The sequence below is a fragment of the Macaca thibetana genome, chromosome 11 (assembly GCF_024542745.1).
Source record: "Macaca thibetana thibetana isolate TM-01 chromosome 11, ASM2454274v1, whole genome shotgun sequence".
In the NCBI taxonomy this organism is placed as follows: domain Eukaryota; kingdom Metazoa; phylum Chordata; class Mammalia; order Primates; family Cercopithecidae; genus Macaca; species Macaca thibetana.
Window position 1 is genome coordinate 40,675,741 of NC_065588.1, and position 20,812 is coordinate 40,696,552.

Sequence of the window (20,812 nt, forward strand, 5' to 3'; positions counted from 1 at the left end):
ATGAAATAATGATCAATGTCTATGTTTTTGTTTTCCCATAATCAATTTTCACAGCCTCGCTCAGTGTAACTTCTATCTTCTATCAAGTATCTATATGTATATAGGATGGTTTCTGAGGTTTTGATGAAAATGTTCATGTTATCCAGATTGTTTATTCCTGAAGCAATGGCTCTTAATTCGTATAGCTTTATACCTTCTTGATATGTGATAGGATAAGTATCCCCTGTCTCCAAATATAATCTTTTCTCAAAGTATTCCTGGCTATTCTTGGACATTTGTTTTTCTATAATAGTTTAGAATTACCTTAAAATAACATTTTTAAAAGTTAGAACTACTGGGGAGAATTGACATTTTTATGACATTTCTGCCCATTTCATTAAATTGAATATTCTTTCATGTTAAATCCTTTTGGTTCTCATTATTACCATCCTAGTGCAAACCATTATTCTCTTGTCTGAAATTCTGTGGTATGAATGTGCCTCCTGAGTACATGTTCACCAACACCCTTCGTTTCTCCCCCAACTCCACCTCTGTTTATTCTCCACATAGTAACAAAACAGATCATTTTACCTGTCATATTATAGCACAGCTATGCTCAAAGCTCGCTAATGCCTCCTATGTCACTAAGAATAAAGACACAAATCCCTAACCATGGCCTTGGAGGACCTGATTTGGTCATTCCTCTGACAGTATCTTCTACATGTTTCAGCATTCTCATTCCACTCAAGACATGTAAGTGTGCTTCCACTTCAGACCTGTGCACGCAGCTCCCTCTGCTTGTAGTTCCTTCTCTCCAGGGATGAAAATGGCTTGTGCTCTGACCTCATCCAAGTATTTGCCCCAATACTATTTTATTATAGAGAAGACTTCCTGCCCAACCGACCTAAACGATCACTCCTCTCCACAACAGCATCCCAAGCCAGCTTAACTTTTCTTCATGGCTCTTATCACCACCTGATATGGTATCTATTTATTTGTTAATTTTCTTTCCCTTCCATTAGGACATGTACTTCATGAGTCAGCAATAAATGAATGCTTACGTTCTGCACATACTTTGTTCATTATTATTCCCTTCTTTCTGTATGGCTGTGGTTTTGTGAAACAAAGAGAAAAAGGTCTTAAAAATAAACTTAAACTCACTATCATTTCTGCTTTTACATAGCACTATATTTTTATTTCAGGCTGCTTTTCTAAAACACCTAACATTGGAGATAAATAGGAGGTCATGTTTTAAATGCAATATATTGGTGGTGGGAGTAACACAGTGTGCCATCCATCATTTGGAATAAATAAAAATTTCAGAATCTGTCATGCAAACAATCTCTATGAACAATTATTTAATACCAATACAAAGACAAAAGACGTAGGGGAGTTGTCCCAGCCTGGCAAGTAGAGAGAATACAAGAAACTGCAACTCAGATTATCCTGTTCCAAAGTTCTTCAATAGTTCTATTCCTTGTCTATTTATGTCACCACCAATCCAGAGCTACTGTAGCCCAAGGAATTCCTGACTTTCTACCTGCAGGTCTGTTAAGTAAGGACAATTATTCTGCAAAGAGGTGACAAGTCCTTTACAGAAAATGTTGAATTCTAGGGTAGAAAATTGTGCAGTAATGAAATGTCAGTAAGACCACAAGGAGCCAACTCCACTGCAACAGCGACTGCAGACAGGGACTGTCCAGGTACCACAGTGAACAAAGCGGGTACAGAGCACAGCATGCACTTATTGTCTTCAGGGATGCTTTTGGCATGACTCTCTCAGAGATAAATTTACTGTTGAGCTACAACACTCTACATTTGAAAAAACAGAAAGTAAAAAGTCTTTCTTTAAGAACAGTTGGTATTGTCAATCCTTAAGCTATTTATATCAATAGGACTTGGACCATGCAGGTATCTGTGGGATGTGCCGACCTTCAGAGGAAGTCCTAAGTAGTCAGCATTGTGGAGCTTTGATAGATGAGGTCACGCTTAGTGAACTGAAGCTCATCTTTTATTCAGTAGATGTAACCTCAGTTTTATTCAACTGAACAAGTTCTGCTACTCCAACACTCAAGAGTATTGACTGCTGTTTCAGAGCTTTGATATACCATTCATTTTGTAAAGGCAATTTACAGGGTGTTTCAACTTTGGCTATAGATAACCAAGTTATGGGGAGGATGAAAGGGTTCCATGATATTGCAGTATAATTGAACAAATGCATGATTCTTTTTACCATTATATAAGGCAAACTAAAAAAGCAATACGGCAGTCTTTTAAAAAAGGAGATAAACTATATAGGTTACTAAACCAAAGAATCACAGCTAAATATTTTTTTTTTTTATTTTTGCAGAAAAGAGGAAATAAAGAAAATGGAGTAAAGACTATTTTCACCAAGGCCTGCCCTTAAAGGAGCTAAGCACCTCAAATTAAATTCGTGCTTCTTAGTTCTCACTTTCCCTTAATATTGGCATAACTCAGCCACGGCATTCTGCCAATTATCATCAGAGTGAGAAACAGGGCATTAACCTTCTTTTTTTCAAGGGACAAAGTTCTTAAGAAACAATTGATTACTGCTTGCCCAGGGTCTGCACATAAAACAGGAATTCTCTTGCGGAATCTACTATTTGTGGGATAAACCTTGAAGAAAAAAAATTCAGTCTGAACATATGTATTGCTTTACCAGTCGCTGAATTATCATAGTCTTATTTTTTCCTTCTTTTCTTCTTAACTATGAGTTTTCTTTCACTCAGTGGCCTATATAAACCAAGGATGTGCAAGCCACCAATATACCCAGAGTCCTACAAAGATTTCAAAAAGATTTGTAATATAAAATTCCAGCCTTGCTTCTCCTTCCAGAAGGACATAAGATATCTAAATGACGAATATGTATCTATATGGGTGTACACACACACACACACACACACACACTTTCCTGCACACATAATTTCTTACTCTCCTCATAAAAATGAGTAAAATATACCTTTTCAGGAGGATCCAATATGAAATCACAAAGCTATATAAGGAAAAAAATAACCTGAAAAATCTTCAAATTAACAGATATCTTCTTGGAAGCTAAATTGCTATTTACCATTGTAATACAGCTGATAAAAAAATAAATCTTATGCTCTGTTGAATTAAATTAAATATAAAAAGGCTACAGAAAAATCATTTATGATGAATTCAGGGAATGTAGATACTTGATTTTACACATTCAATAAATATTACCATGCCAAAGTATGAAGACATTTTTGAATTATCTTTCAACTCAGCTCTTGCTTGGTTGTTTCCATAGCAATAGTGAGTGAACAGTTAAAAGCCACTTTATCATTTCTGTAGCTTGCGGTGGTCACCTTGTGTTCATTTTAATTAAAAAAAAATAGCTCTATGCTTCTAAAATTAATTTGACAGTACTTGTATTTCCTTTTCACACTAGTGTAAAACACAACAGGGCAATATTGGATTAGCTTCCTTTATTGAGTTTCAGGACATTTGCTTTTATCCCCTCTGAGATTCTGGTGCATCAAAAAATTTAACATGTAATTAATATCATAATCTCTTTTAACTTTGAGATTAAAAAAATTTTATATCAAAACGTGAAGGACCAATTCTTGAAGACATTCCCAACCTCACATACTCCTCTCCTTATGTGTATCAGTTAGGATCCTGGCAGGAAACAGATGGCACACTCAAGCTGGTTAATTAAAGAGTATAACAAAGGGACCACTTATAAAGATATGACTAGAAATAGAGAAAATAAGATTGAACAGTTACCTCCCAAGGACAGAATAGCCAGAGCTGTTAATATCCCTAAGCCAGAAGATGCAAACAGTAGAAGTTATCAGAACCTGGAGCGGGCAGTGAGACAGAGAGGAGTACCTTTCAAGAGATATAGCCTTCAGTAAGGTGACACACCAAATCATGGCAGTGACCAGGCAGGAAGGGAGCCAGGAGAATAAATATCCAAACTTTACCTCTTCCTAATATGCCAGCAGTGTTTCCTGCTGCAGTATAATCGAAACCAGACAAGAATCAAGAGGACAAAGGAACCCACTATTAGGGTCTGTATAGATCAGCCACCCCAGGATGCAGAGCAGGGTGGAAAGGCTGAAATGGAGGAGCTAGAGAGGAAGAACTAAGTTATCCGTCACATCCCTTACTTAGGCATATCATTTCAATTTGGAAATTTAGAAATAGCAACTTTCAATTTGGAAATAGCATAACAGGAGTTTATCAGCAGCAGAACTAGAATGCAATTTTTATAGTGAATCATCTGTAGAAAAGAGGAACATATTAAACAAGATATTCAGACTCACATGTGTTATAAGGTAAGAGAAATATTTATTTAATTTTGCACAAGAACGAGCTTATACTGAACAAATTCAACCAAATAATATTAAGTGCAGTAAAACAAGGAAATAGGGATGACTTTTCCTGTTAGAAAATATTAAGTAACCATGCCTGTGCATTATTTTTATCATTACAATAACTTGTTTCAGATTTCTTTTCAGAGTGTGTACTGTACATAACATGTTATAGCTTCTTTGCTTTACTTCTGAAAATATAATTCATTCACTGCCTGACATTTTATTTCTTGCAGTGAGGAACCTAACTGATTCGTGAAGATTCTGATCTAGAGGAAAATTTTCTGCACCAGTGAAGCTAGAGACTTTCATAGATCCAATGGGCTCAGGCTTTCTATCCAGGGTTCAGGATGTCACGGTGTATATTCCACGCCCATTCTTCTACATGGTGATGTCAGACACAGTGGAGGCAGACTTGAGGTCTAATTATGCCCCAGTAATTTTCCTTTTGTGATTTTGTCAAGCTCCACAAATTTCATAATTGAAAGTTCACTCAGCTATTAACAAAGCTGCATTTAGCTGCCCACAAATCACCCAATTTAAGTTTTAACTTTTTTTGGTCTTTTTAATGAAAGAACATTCTTTTAACAGAAATCTCCCATGAGACAGTTAACTTCACAGTTCCTGAAGGCACTGTGGATCCACTGAGCAACAGATGTGGCCATTCTAGATTTAAAAAAAGTAGAAAGAAAAACAGAGTATGAATTTTTAAGCCATTAGTAAATGATCACATTTATTGATTGGTACGTACAAATAAGACTGTATAGTTTATTTCTGCATTCCTAAAAATTCAATAGCCCAATCACTTTTCATAACTCTACTATTGCCAACTCAATTATTATGCCCATTGCATTTGTGGGAAGTCATAAACTGACTTTATTTACCCATTGGCATCCTCTGTATCACATTTGTTCTTTTATTTATTTGCAAAATACGTACTGAGTCTATGTAAGCACTACATATATTAATAAATAAAGCAGACATGGTCACTACTCTCACAGAGCAGGGTTTGCAGTTTATAAGGGAGAAAACTAGTAATTACCAAGCCAACATACAATCAAAAATTGTGAAAAGTGCTAAAAAGGTGCTGTGAACTAAATATTTGTATCCTCTTACAATCCACATGTTGAAATCCTACCCCCCAGTGTGATGGTATTAGGAGGTAAAGCCTTTGAGAGGTAATTAGTGAATGAGGGTAGAGCGCTCATGAATGGGATCAGTGCCCTTATAAAGAAATGAGAACACATGCGTCCTCTCTTTCTATCTACCATGTGATACAATGAGAAATGGCCATCTGCAAACAGGAAGTGCGCCCTTGCCAGATACCAGATCTGCCAGGGTCTGGATCTTGGAATGTGATAAATGAATTTCTCAGCCTCCAGAATTGTGAGGAATGAACTGCTGTTGTTTAAGCCACCCAGTCTACAGTATTCTGTTACAGCAGCCTGAACTGACTAAGACAAAAGGAAATAAATTAGGTGGTGGTGTGAGATTAATAAAAGACTAGCTACTTAGTCAGTGGCCAGGATAGACTATTCTGTGAGGTGATATTTAAACCGAGACCTGGTGACTGCATGAAAAGGTGGCCAAATGTGCAGGAACCAGCATAAGGAGAGGCTTTGAAATGAGGAGAGTTTTGTGTAGTTAAGAAACTGAAAAAAAGCTTTGGGTAAGAATTTTCAGTTGGGGAAGAAAACTGTGATGATGAAATAGGATAAATAAGCAGGGAAGGGCCAGATATGCATAATTAGTTTTCGATATAAGGTGTCACAACAATATAGTGTTGTACAAAGAAGAAAAATCTTCTGTCCTATTCTATTGATTCCCTGCACTCTTACTTTTCTCAACCAGCTAACTCATACGATAATGTTAATATCGTTTTTAAAACCGTGATGGTGATAATATCCTTCTACTCCTTAAGTGTGTACTCTGTGGCAGACACTTTGTCAGGCATTTAAAATACATTATCTAATTTCAACCTCATAGCATTCCCAGTGGGATTCCTATTAATAGTCACATGTTTTAGATTCAGAAACTAAAGATCAGAAAGCTTAAATATCATGTACAAAATCACACAGCTAGTACATGGTAGAGCTAGGATTAAAACTCAGGCTAGCCTGACTCTAAAATACATCCTCCATTATATAGTTTCTCTCAGAAAATTGGCTTTTGAAGATTGAAATACATAATACTTTAACATGATAAAAATCGAAAGTGTCTTTGTTTCTATAAGAGGAAACCTGAAAAGATTTTGATACTCCAGCCTTTGCTAAAGTACACCAAATGAGGGAAAAGCCAGTATATATCCAAGAAGAATATTATCAATTTAACTTATTCTCATCTTTTCTAAGTTATTATTAAGCTGAGTTCATATTCTGACAGTGACAGACTCAACCATTTCTTAGACCTCTAGTGGCATTTTAAAGTTTTGTCATCATATCTCCAGCCCCTAACATATTCCTAGAGACAGAACTGTTAGAATGAGACTTGTAGAACTCAGCTGTGCCCCAGAATCTCCAAGATGCCCCAGGCTGGAACCACCTTTGCCTCTCCCGTCTGCCAAAGGCCACTTCGAGGTGCTGGCTCAGAGGCACAGGTTTTCTGACCATAACCAGGTCACACGATCTTTCCTAATTCATTGGCCCAATAAAGTGATGGGTGTACCAGTTCCTGGGAATTTCAGCTCCTCAAATTATATGGTTTTGGAGCAGAAACATAATTAGGGAATTTCTGGAGCCTTCCATCATTGAGTATGTGCAATTAGCATTAGAACCCTCGGGGGAAGAAACCATTAGTATTGCACCCGTAAGTATGTCTTAGGAAGGGACTCTTTGTTTTCTAAAATCTTCCAGGAGTGTGTTGCTTATTCCATAAGGATATGTTCTGCTACAACAGGATTCTACAAACCATATCAATGGCAGCTCCTTAATTAGGGAAGCATGGACAACTAATAAAACACCCTACTTGGGTTCCAGTTTTACTGATAGCATAGTTTCTTATATAAGACTAACCCTCCTACAGATTAACAACTACAAAGTCTGAACAAAATACAAAAATAACAATTGAAAGTAATGGAGAGTATCAGGCAGACACTACAACAGTTTCAATCTTTGAAAGAAGGAAAAGGTACTGTGCAAGTGTTGTTTCCACTTGGTATTCCCCCTTAGGGCACTCCCTAATCTGTGCAGCTTGAGATAACTATAAGGAAAGCAGTAAGCCACAATCTCACTGAGGTGTCAGAGGACAGCTTGGGGGTTGTCAGAGTGACTGGAAATTGAGGGAGAAATATCTATAAAAGAAGAAGTGACTCAGTAAACAAACTCCTCTCAAATCCTTGGCTGATCTTTGAGTTGCAGAAGAGATTCTAAAGAGCAAATCAAGAGAGCCACAGTTTGAAGGTTGAAAGATATGAGAAGAGCTTTCAGATGCTGCTCACTGAAGCAGTGCGTCAAATCTGTGTCCTTCAAAGATATAAAGGATTGATAAGCAGTTTAAGCTTTCCTTAGACTTCTATCTCTCACCACCTACAAAACATCAACTAAAAATGGATTAAAGAGTTACATGTAGTATTAATACCTGCAACTATAAAACTACTAGAAGAAAGCATAAGACAAATGCTTCAGGACACAGGTCTAGGAAAATATTTTATGGGTGAGACCACAAAAGCACAGGCAACAAAAACAAAAATAGATAAATGAGACTATATCAAACTAAAAAGCTTCTGCATAGTAAAGAAAACAATCAACGGAATAAAGAGACAACTTGCAGAATGGAAGAAAATATTTGCAAACTATTCATCTGACAAGGGACTCATATCCAGAATGTACAAGGAACTCAAATAACCGAAAAATACTGCAAGTAATCCAATTAAAAATGGGCAAAGGATTTGAATAGAAATTGTTGAAAAGAAGTCATACAAATGACCAACACATATATTAAAAAGGTTCAACATCACTAATCATCAGGGAAATGCAGGTCAAAACCACAATGAGCTATCATCTCCCTCCAGTTAGAACAGCTTTTATTAAAAAGGAACAAATTACAAATGCTGGTGAAGATGCAGATAAACAGGAACCCTTATGCACTGTTGGTGGGACTGTAAATTAGTATGGCCATGATAAAAAACAGTATGAAAGTTTCTCAAAAAACTAAAATAGACCTAACACATGATCCAGCAATCTCACTACTGAGTTTTTACCGAAAGGAAAAAAAATCAGTTTATTGAAGATATATCTGAACCCCCATGCAGCATTATTCACAATCACCAAGATATGTAATCAACCTAAATGTCTATCAACAGATGAATGAACAAAGAAAATGTGGCATATATCCACAATGGAATACCATCCAGACATAAGAAGACTGAAATCTTGTCATTTTCAACAATATGGATGAGCCTTGGAGGACATTATGTGAAATAAGCCAGGTGCAGAAAGATACATACTACGTGTTCTCTCTCATATGTTAGAGCTAAAAAAATTCATCTTATAGAAGAAGAATTATGGTTATCAGAAGCTAGGAGGAGTATAGGGGAGAGGAGGATAGGAAGATGTTGGTTAAAGGATACAAAATTACACAGCTGGATAGCAGGAATAAGTTCTAGTGTTCTATAACACTGTAGGATAAATATAATTAATAATAATTCATTGTATATGTTCAAAAATCTAGAAGAAAGGATTGTTGAATGTTCCCAACATGAAGTAATACATTCTTGAGGTAAAAAATACCCTAATTGCCCTGATCATTACACACTGTACATATGTATCAAAATATCACTCTGTACCCCATAAATATGTGCAACCACTATACATCAACAAAACATACAAGAAAAAAACCAAACAAACAATTCAAACTTTCAATTGAAGGCTCAAAAGGGCCATGATTAGGAGTAAAACAATACCTACAGATTAAGAGATTCACGCTAAAACTAAAGGTAAATTTGAAACAGACCTTCCTAACTGGTGTAAAGCCAACCTTTAATAAGTGCCAGGTTATTGGCCAATAATTTACAACCTGATAGAACAGAAACAGTTTTCACAAGAAGCCAATGGAACCTATGGTCTATAAAACATATCATCCATCATATCCAATATATTATAAAAATTAATAGACGTGAAGAAAAACAGGAAAATGTGGCTCCTAATGAAGAGAAAAAGTAGTGAATGGAAAATGACTCAAAGATGATCCACATGTTGTAATTAGCAGACTGGAAAGTATCTATCATAAATTTGCTCAAAAATGTAAAAAGATATGGTCATAGTGAATGAACAAATAGTAAAGCTTGGCAGAGAAATTAAACTATTAAAAATTAAGTGGAAATTCTGGAACTGAAAAATGTAATATCTGAAAGGAAAAGATTCACTAGACGAACCTAATAGCAGATTAGAGATGGCAGAAGAAAAAGTCAGTAAATTTGAAGACAAAGCAGTAGAAATTATCCAGTCCATAAAACAAAGACAAAAATATTGAAATAAAAATAGAGCTTTAGTGACTTTTAGGATAATTAAACCATTTAAACAAATGTTTAACTGGAGTCTCAGAAAACTATGAGAGAAAAAGATGTGGCAGATAAAATATGTGAAAAAACAGTGGCTCAACTTTTCTCAAGTTTGGTGAAATGACATCAACTTAGATATTCAAAAAGCCCAGCAAACACCAAAGAAAATAAAGACTAAAAAAAGAGATCAGACCTAAGTGCATCATAGTCAAACTACTAAAAACAAAGATAGAGAATCATGAAAGGAAAAAGTGGGGGGAAAAAGAAATACTGCATACAAGGGAATAAAAAAACAAATGATCACTGTATCAGAAACAATGGAAACTAGAAAATAATAGAATATCACCTTTAAAGTTCTGGAAACAAATCTGTCAATCCTGAATTCTATATACAGTGAAAATACTCTTGAAATATAAAGACATTTTCAGATAAATTAAGAGTTGAAAGAACTTGTTACTAGCACACCTGCAATAAGGAAAATGCTAAGGAGTGTTACTCAAGCTGAAGTGAATGTAACCAGATGGAGACTCCAATATGTAAGAAGAAATGAAGAGTACCAGAAATGGTAAATATGGTAGTCTTCCCTTATCTGTAGTTTATCTTTCCACAGTTTCAGTTACCTATGGTCAACTGTAGCCCAAACAAATGAGTAAAATGTATGATAAAACATTCTGAGAGAGAAAGAGAGAGAGAGAGAGAGAGAGAGAGGGAGAGAGAGAGAGATCACATTCACATAATTTTTATTATAGTATAATTATTATATTTTATTATTAGTTATTGTTGTCAATCTCTTACTGTACCTAATGTAAATTAAATTTTACTGTACATACATATAAAAAACATAGTATATATAGGGTTTAATAAGGTTCAGTACTATTGTGGTTTCAGGCATCCACTTGGAGTCTTGGAACACATATCCCTTGTGGAAAAAGGAGCAATTACTACATGTGAATAAATATAAAATATACCATTTTTCTTTTCTTAATTTCTTTAAGAGACATAAGACTTACTAAAGCAAAAATAATAACATGGAACTGTAGGATTAATAGTGAACAGAGTTGTAAAATATATTACTGTTTTAGCACAAAAGCTGTGCAGATAAAATTATAATGTTGCAAAGTTCTTATATTTTATATGAGTAGTATAACACTATATCTAATTATAATATAATAAGTTAATGATATATAGTATAATCCCTAGGACAACAAATAAAATAATAATATGAAAGTTATAGTTTAAAATCCAATAGAACAATTTAAATAAAATAAAAATGTTATTAAAGAAAAAGAAGGCAGGAATGGATAAATAGGTGTATAAAATATAGATGGGACAAATAGAAAACAAATGACAAAATAGTAGTCCTAAATCCATCAGTGTCACAAATTACATTAAATGTAAATAAACAAAACACTTTAATAACAGATTTTCACACTGGGTGAAAAATAAGAACACTACATTATCTATTAAAAATACACTTTAAATATAAAACTGTTGATAGATTAGAAGTAGATGAACAAAACAATATACTGTGTGGCTAAATAAATATCAGACAAAATTAATTTCAAGTCAAGAAGCCTTGCTAGAGATAAGGAGGGACATTACGTAGCAATAAAATGGTCAATTCACAGAAGACATAAATTAGTACAAACTGTGTAATTCAATTTATATGACATTTTATAAAGGCAAAATGAATTTATTATAAAGAAATAAAATTAAAGTTGCCTACTGAAAGTAGGTGTTACTGAAAGGGGATCCAAAGGTGCTCTCTAGAGTGTTGGATATATTCTGTTGGATATATTGTGTATTTTGATTTATCAAACTCATCAAACTATATACTTAACTGTGAATTTCACTATAATAAATATTACCTTGATAACAATGAAAATAAAACGGACTCACTGAAACTCAGTCTGACTACTAGGAATAATAAGCACCTACTATCAAAACTCATAAAATAATTATTTTTATATAGTGACACAGTAAAATAAGTTTCCTTAAGACCTTGCTATTTTTGGCTATATTTATTGTTAAAGAAGTCCTTGCCACTCTTCAAGCTAACCTTTGAGAATCAAGGTTAGAAGACAGTCAACTTTTAATTTTCAGCTACACTTATTTTTTTTAATCCTATTACTGTCAGTATTTCAGTATGTTTTAAAGGAGTCCATTTCCTTTATTTTCAAACTTTTTGTAGTTAAAGTGAATATGTAATTATACATAATATTTTTATCTTAATTTTTATTATAAGCATTGTGATCACTTCAACAGCTGAATAATAACATATAATCTTCTAATACATAATTAGAATATATTATATAAGTATAACATATCATACAATTGCATTGTACACAAAGTTACTATAATTTATTTAACTGTTCTATTGTTGGATATTTTAGTTTCTTCCTTAATTCTGTATTACAATGTTGAGATGTATATTGGCATGTATATAGCTTGTTTTATACTTTATTTCTTTAGGTTAGATTCTCAGACCTGGGATTAAAGAGAACAATATATTTGTGTGTGTGTATGGGGGGTGGGGATAGTGTGTTGCATTGTGTATTTTTTAATGATATTAACAGTGCACAAAAATAATAATTCCAGTATATCTCTGTCAGCATTAGAAATTATTATGAGAAACTTTTTTACTATAGTATATGAAAATAATTATTTATAATTTTAGTTTACAATTAAGGTTCAATTATTTAAAGGCTCAATGATTTCCTCTTTTATTTTAGTAGGTGTACTTTTTTAGTGAGTTGTTTATCCTTTGCAGATTTATTTATGGGGGAAATAATTGCTTTTTAAAAAAGCTTTAGGGGCAAGGTCTTACTTTGTCACCCAAGCTAGAGTGCAGTGGCATGATCATGGCTGACTGCAGCCTTGAACGCCTAAGCTCAAGTGGGCCTTCTGAGCAGTTGGGATTATAGGTATGAGCCACTGCACCCAGCAGGAAGTACTTTTCTTATTAATGTTTATGTTTTTAATCTAACACATAAACCAAATCTGCTGAAGCTTTTTTTTTTTTTTTTTTGAGACGGAGTCTCGCTCTGTCGCCCAGGCTGGAGTGCAGTGGCCGGATCTCGGCTCACTGCAAGCTCCGCCTCCCGGGTTTACGCCACTCTCCTGCCTCAGCCTCCTGAGTAGCTGGGACTACAGGCGCCCGCCACCTCGCCCGGCTAGTTTTTTGTATTTTTTAGTAGAGACGGGGTTTCACCATATTAACCAGGATGGTCTCGATCTCCTGACCTCATGATCCGCCCGTCTCAGCCTCCCAAAGTGCTGGGATTACAGGCTTGAGCCACCGCGCCCGGCTGCTGAAGCTATTTTTTCAGTCTGTAGTTGTGACTTTGTTTTTTTTTTTTTTTTTTTTTTTTTTTGCTAATTTTATGTATCTATAGAAGCACTAATCTTTTCTTTCAGTTATATTTTATCATTGATAAATTTTAAAAAGTATCTCCTTCTAGAATTTTGATAAATATTTAATTATATTTTCTTTATTTTAATTTATTTTAATACTTAACACTTTTTCCATGTGGAATTTGTTTTGATATGTAACATAATTTTTATAACTGCGTGTTATTTCCCTCAAATTGTTATTTAGTCATTCCATTATTTGTGAAATAATTTTTTTCCTCCATTGATTTGCAAAGTCCTGATCATATATCAAAAGCTTTATTATAATATTGCCCATTTATAGGTATTTTTTCCATAGATCTAGTTATCTATTCTAATGTTAGAACAGAGGTCCACTGGCACAACTTCAAGTTTGTAGCTTTTGATAGATGAAGGCAACATTTAGGAAGTGAGGATCTTGATCGCTTTACAAAACTCCAATTTCTTCCATACCTCAATAACTGTAGCATTGTATCTAGAGTCTCCCTAGGAGTTAAAGTAGCTCCCTGGTTTCTGATTTTCAGTTTCCTGCTCAGTGATTGTCTGTTAAAGGAAAGGACTCCCTAACCCCTTCTTCCTCCTTATTTCTCAATTGGATACCTCCCTCTTTGTTGTTTGAAGCTCAAAGTGTTCTAACCAAAGTGTGCTTCTCTAGAAGATTTTGAAAAGGAGAACTTCTGAATTCATTTTTGACTCAAGAGTTTAACTTTTGAGTGGAGAAAGCTTTTTTCCTTTAACCTAAGAAAATTAAATTTGAAGACACCTTTAAAAAGAGAAAAGAAAACTTATCCTTTTCTACCCAACTAGCTCCTAATTCTTAGATCTCATTTACTGAGGAGTTACTCCTCAGCCAACATTTATTGAGTGCTTACTATGTGTTGAGCACTGTATGAAATTTTTGCGTGGATCATGTCACTTAATTCTTAGAGTAACCCTCTCAAGTAGGCACTATTATAATTCCCAAGTAGGCACTATTATTTTTCCCATTTTTAAGGACAGCAAACTGAGCTACAGACAGATTAATGAATGTCCCCTGAGGTCACATAGTTAGTGAGGTTGAACAGGCTTTGAATCCAGGCAGCCTGATTCCAGAGACTACATTCTTGACCACTAGACCAGGCCTGTCCAAGAAAACATTTTGTGATAACAGAAATGTTTTCTGTGTGTGTGATATAGTTTGGATATTTGTCCCCATGCAAATCTCATATTGAATTGTAATCCCTAATCCTGGAGGTGGGGCCTGGTGGGAGGTGTTTGGAACATAAGGGCAGATTTCTCTTGAATGGCTTAGCATTATCCCCTAGGTGCTGTTCTCACCATAGTGAGTTCTCACGAGATCTGGTCATTTTAAAATGTGTGGCACCTACCCACCAACTTTCTCTCTCTGTCTCGTTCCCACTCCTGCCATGTGAAGTGCCCACTGCTGCTTCGCCTTCCACATGAGTAGAAGCTTCCTGAGGCCTCCCCTGAAGCAGACCCTGGTACTGTTTCCCATACAGCCTGCAGAACTGTAAGCCCATTAAACCCCTTTTCTTTGTAAATTACCCAGTCTCAAGTATTTCTTTACATCTAAGCAAGAACGGCCTAACACAGTGTGCTAACTAATATGACAGCCAGTAGCCATATGTGGCTATTGTGCAATTGAAATGTGGCTAGTGTAACTAAGAAATTAAATTTTTCATATTATTTAATTTTAATTAAAATTTAAATAGCCACATGTGGCTACTGACTAGCATATTGAACAACAGAGTACCAGATAATAAGCTGATAGAGAATAACTCCCAGGGCTGACTCTGTCTGGTTTTGCTTATCATTATATACCTGGTCCCAGCACAATGCCCCACACAGTGTGTATTTATCAATTAAAAACAAATAACTCAGAGGGGAGTAGAATGGAGATGTAATAAATAAAATAGTGCTTTCAAAGCACTAAATTGTGAAGAATGCTTACCTCTAAGGCAATATCTGAAGCCTGTTTTGCATAAACTTTATTTTCAAAATAACACAAAATAAATGTAATAAAATTAGTATTTGAGATAAATTTGACAAAACTGAGCATATTTTATGACTCATATCTCATATAAGAGATAAAGAAAATAGTATCTAATACTAACTTCTGCAAACCAGTACTTATATGACAGGAAGAAATGACTTTAATATCAAAATACACTTTCTGGAATATATTCCTATCAAGAGCTGAGAGATTATAGTAGTTGTTTATAAGGCAGTGAATGACAAGCTCATTCAAATTCTTTACCCCAGAAAACAGTCTGCATTGTTTTCCTGCTTATTACTATATGCATTTTTCTTACTGTGAATAACTTCGGTGCTATATTTCATTTTTGTTCATCACTCAATATATATTTTTGTCACTATTGCTCAGAAGAATAATCTCACAGAAAGATTAAGGGTGTAAGAGGACTCAACTCTATTTGGTAATTAAATATCAGAAAGTATTTCCCTGTTAGTCATTAGTGCTAAGTTTCGAGATATGCACTATTGAATATACACATATTAAATATATATTAAAGGAACATTGCATATACATTCTTAGTAACTTTTAGTAATAGTAACTTTTAAATTTGCTAATGCATTTCATAAAAACAGCAGTAAATGTTCACTCAAAAAGCTTTGCTTGATTGACAAATTGCTTTGATTGAAAGAACTAGAAATTTGAGCTTGAAATAGATAAAAATGGCATCTCAAAGCTTAAAGCATTTTATATTTCTTTGTCCTGTTACTTCAACCTACTCTGGTAAGAATTTGTAATAAGTGAATCTGAATTAAATTGCTCCGTAGGATAAAAATTACAAAATGGAAATGCTCACTTAAAAAAATCAGAGCAGTTACAGATATCTGGCTATGTTATGCTGAGAAAAATCTGACACGTCTGCTATTTGGTTGTTACTGTTAAGCCTTCAGGTTATTTATTTAGTTTCAATGTTAATTACAAAATTATGACTATAAAGCATAATGGCCACAAGATTAAATTTATATAGAAATAATAATCAAATTAGAATGCTTCCAACATTGTCACTAATCTACAAACTCTATATACTCTGCCTACATTCATTGTATTTGTGCTCTCATTGAAGCAAAAGGCACAAAGCTCTATTTTCCAATGAGAATAAGGAGAAAGAGCTTTCTAATGGTTTTTCTCCAACTGTATGAATAAAATATGGTAAAAAACAGATCTTAAATTTTTCAACTCAATGTAACTGATCATAACGAACCAAGAAATACGCCCATCTTTGCCACATTGATTTCCACCTTGGAAAATGTAATAAATCTACTTCGCTTATGTATCTTACGGACCTTGTAAAAGAACCAGCTAAAAATCAATAAAACAATATTGTCTCCTATCATGAAAGAAGAAACATGAGGTTTGTTGTTTCAGCTTTTTAAAAAGATGTGTACAGTTAGATACTTAGGACAATTTAAGTAGCTTGTTTCTATTCTGGTGATATAAATAACGGATCATTCTGGTTTCAGTCCATGCACTGTCCTTGAATATACATCAGAGGGATGCCCATGACAGCCTTGGAACTAATAGAGCTGAGTGGCATTCCTCCCATCTATGTTTGAAAAATAAACAGAAAAAAAAAACCCTTCCCCTTGTCAGGTCGAGCACATTATTATCTATGAGCCCTGGGTGCAGCTGGCAAAGTGCTCACTATTTAAATGTAATGGGGTTTACCTTGCACTGGCAGAGAGTACACTCAGTGCCATGTTTGATCCAAGAGGACCCGGTGAAGCGAACCACATTCATCTCGTCCAGGCAAGTCTTGGTGATGTCATTGCGGATGGTGTCGGCCTGGCAAGGGTCTGTGACACAGCGCGGGCAGCACTCATTCTCTGGGAGAATACTGAATTCACATTCCACATCTGGGCAAGGCAGGGGCCAACAATCAACTTCCCCTTGCTATAAGGAAAACAGATGTGCAAGGGCAGAGGGAGAGGGAGGAGGAAATGGAGGGAGGCCAGGAAAAAGCAGATGAGCACAGGGTTTACTGAATACTCAACTTATTTGACTGATATTTAAACTTAGATCTACAAAGCTCATGAATCTTTCAGGGAATATATTAATACAAAAGCCCTATCAGAATGATGAGTTCTGTATTGCAGCTTGATTTTGAAACAATCTTCAGGATTTAAATAACACCAATAAAACAAAAGCAAAAATCACTTATCGTAAAACAATAAAATGTGCATGCCCCTATCTTTCCCATGACAAAGGAGAGAGGTTTTTATTTAACGTATTTGCCCATGTGATACCTTTTTCGTTCTTTCGCTATTTTTTCTAAGCTGTTATTCATTCCTTTATGCATAAAGAATGTTTTGTTCATTTAAAAGAAAATAAACTAAAATATGAAGGGAATATGATGGTTTTTCTTTGTTCATTTATATATTTTTCAGTGTAGAAACTTTGAAAAAAAAAAAAAACCCTAGGAATTGATTTCACTCCTTTTTAATTCCACACAGGAAAATAGTGTGAATTGGATCTTTTTAAAAATGTAGTTCCCACCTGTTTCCTATTTTCTTCATAATTCTGAATCTCATGGTTTGGGAGATGAAAGCAGCCTTCAGGCACAGAAACTGACCTTGGTCTTTCCATTGATTTTTGGGTTGAAAGTATAAAAAGGAAGGAACAAAAAAGCTTTGCCTTAAAAATAACCTCATACAAATAGAAAGAAACAGGCCATAACTTTAAAAGTAGCATCTTCTGTGAAAGTTTCCGCTATAAAGACACATAGACCAATTTTCCTTTTCATTTACACCACTAGAAAGAAACAAGAAATTCATTCAACTGAAAAAAGGCTTTAACAAATCATTACTTTCTTCTTACTTATTGTTTCTAGTAAAAGTTTTATAAATATATAGAGAAATTCAATTCTAATATATATTTATTGCATATCCATATTACCTGCAAAACAAGGTGCCCACTAGAAGCATTGAAAATAACAATCTTTAGAAGGAAATAAACGGTTTTGGTTGTGGGGGGAGGGGGGGGTTGTTTTGTTTTTTAAGTCTAAACATGGCTGATATAAATGGGTTAACAAAAGTTCTACTTGGAAAAAGAATATTTTTTTTCATGAATGCCATTATTCTATCAATAATTGTCTTTAAGTTAGCCTCAACTGGATAGGAATGGGGAAGCTAAGAGAGTCTTTTCTTCTTTTGAGCTACGGAGATACTTCTGAAAGAGACATTACTGTCAGTGGAAGACTATTCAACACCTTGTGCCACATCTACCTCAGAATATTCCTTCTTGGGTTGTGATCGTGTAACTATCACCTCATCATCCTAACCAGGCTCACTTTTTATAACTGTCAACACTGTGGCCTGGTGCTAGGTATTGGCAAATGGGGAGGGCAAGGTTTGATCCCTATTTAGATTCTGGGCCTAAATTTTCTTTCCACTTCACGTAGTTAAATTTACCAAGCAGCGGCACTGTTGACAATTCTGGACCCAGGTGTCACCACTGTTGTACAAAGTTTCCCCATTTTGATGGAGGCACTGACTACTAAGCCTTGGGTCACATTCAGGGCAGCAAAAAAGATCAACTGTCGGATTCTCACAGTCACAGACCATCCGTCGACACATAACGAATCCATTCTGTATGAAAAAGAAAAAAAGCAGTTACCAAAAACCTCCATTGCTCAATACAATAACACATACACACACACACACACACATATTTCAGATGGTGACTTGGAAGTTGAAATAATTCACACTGCTTATCCAATATAACAAATTTTCTTTAACATTTCTGTTTTTTAGCTAACACAAAGAAATTACCTAAGCCGGGGGATTTTCAATTTCCTTTCCACATACTACTCCTCAAATGACCAGAAATTTTTTTTTTCAGAAATGACCAGCATAAAATGATAACCACTGTGTATATAAATGTCTTCATTTATATGTAAGTATATATTTGTATATTAGTATGGTAAGTTGCATACTAACTAAATTTTGTTTTGTTTGAGGGCATGTGTTTTAACATTTCATAGTTAATAAAATACATATTACTAAATTTCTGGAGTATTTAACACCTATGTTTTTGTATAAACTGTTATCAATTTCTTTTATGACAGCTGAGTTTTTGGTACATAATATTATTCATCTGAAAATAATTTGAGCATTCATTATAACTAGGTACACATAACAGAATACCTATCTAAAACTGAAATATAGACCAAATAAATATTTTTCACTCTTGCATCATAGCATGTTCATTCTGACTTTATTTGTGCAGTCATTCAAACATGATATTGTGACTAGGAAAAAATTAGCACGGTTAGTAATAAAATTTTATCAACATGTGGATAGATAAATACATTGGTATATCCATACAATGAAATAATATTCAGCATTAAAAAGAAATGGATTACAGATATATGTAACAATATGAATGAATCTCAAAAACATAATGTTGAGAGAAAGAAGCCAGACACAATATAGTATGTACTATATAACTCCATTTATATGAGGCTCTAGAAAATACAAATTTAATCAATAGGGACTGGATGCAATTTTTTTTTTTTTTTTAATTTATTTATTATTATTATACTTTAAGTTGTAGGGTACATGTGCATAACGTGCAGGTTTGTTACATATGTATACTTGTGCCTTGTTGCTGTGCTGCACCCATCAACTCGTCATTTACATCAGGTATAACTCCCAATGCAATCCCTCCCCCCCCTCCCCCTCCCCCTTTCCCCCCCCACCCCATGATAGGCCCCGGTGTGTGATGTTCCCCTTCCTGAGTCCGAGTGATCTCATTGTTCAGTTCCCACCTATGAGTGAGAACATGCGGTGTTTGGTTTTCTGTTCTTGTGATAGTTTGCTAAGAATGATGGTTTCCAGCTGCATCCATGTCCCTACAAAGGACACAAACTCATCCTTTTTGATGGCTGCATAGTATTCCATGGTGTATATGTGCCACATTTTCTTAATCCAATCTGTCACTGATGGACATTTGGGTTGATTCCAAGTCTTTGCTATTGTGAATAGTGCCGCAATAAACATACGTGTGCATGTGTCTTTATAGCAGCATAATTTATAATCCTTTGGGTATATACCCAGTAATGGGATGGCTGGGTCATATGGTACATCTAGTTCTAGATCCTTGAGGAATCGCCATACTGTTTTCCATAATGGTTGAACTAGCTTACAATCCCACCAACAGTGTAAAAGTGTTCCTATTTCTCCACATCCTCTCCAGCACCTGTTGTTTCCTGACTTTTTAATGATCGCCATTCTAACTGGTGTGAGATGGTATCTCATTGTGGTTTTGATTTGCATTTCTCTGATGGCCAGTGATGATGAGCATTTTTTCATGTGTCTGTTGGCTGTATGAATGTCCTCTTTTGAGAAATGTCTGTTCATATCCTTTGCCCACTTTTTGATGGGGTTGTTTGTTTTTTTCTTGTAAATTTGTTTGAGTTCTTTGTAGGTTCTGGATATTAGCCCTTTGTCAGATGAGTAGATTGCAAAAATTTTCTCCCATTCTGTAGGTTGCCTGTTCACTCTGATGGTAGTTTCTTTTGCTGTGCAGAAGCTCTTTAGTTTAATGAGATCCCAT

At 34.9% G+C, this 20,812-nt stretch overlaps 1 protein-coding gene across 2 annotated transcripts in view; it reads right to left on the reverse strand.

Moving 5' to 3' along the window:
* Window positions 1-4,295: 4,295 nt before the first annotated feature.
* The window catches only part of NELL2 (neural EGFL like 2), a 428,865-nt gene continuing 412,348 nt past the window's right edge, over window positions 4,296-20,812 (reverse strand). For both annotated transcript variants that reach the window (XM_050749376.1, XM_050749375.1), the window contains exons 19-21: window positions 18,667-18,843; window positions 16,925-17,149; window positions 4,296-5,006 (exon numbers count right to left, since the gene is read on the reverse strand). In XM_050749376.1, the coding sequence (XP_050605333.1) occupies window positions 4,956-5,006; window positions 16,925-17,149; window positions 18,667-18,843 (453 nt within the window). In that variant the 3' untranslated portion in view covers window positions 4,296-4,955. The remainder of the gene's footprint in view (window positions 5,007-16,924; window positions 17,150-18,666; window positions 18,844-20,812) is intronic.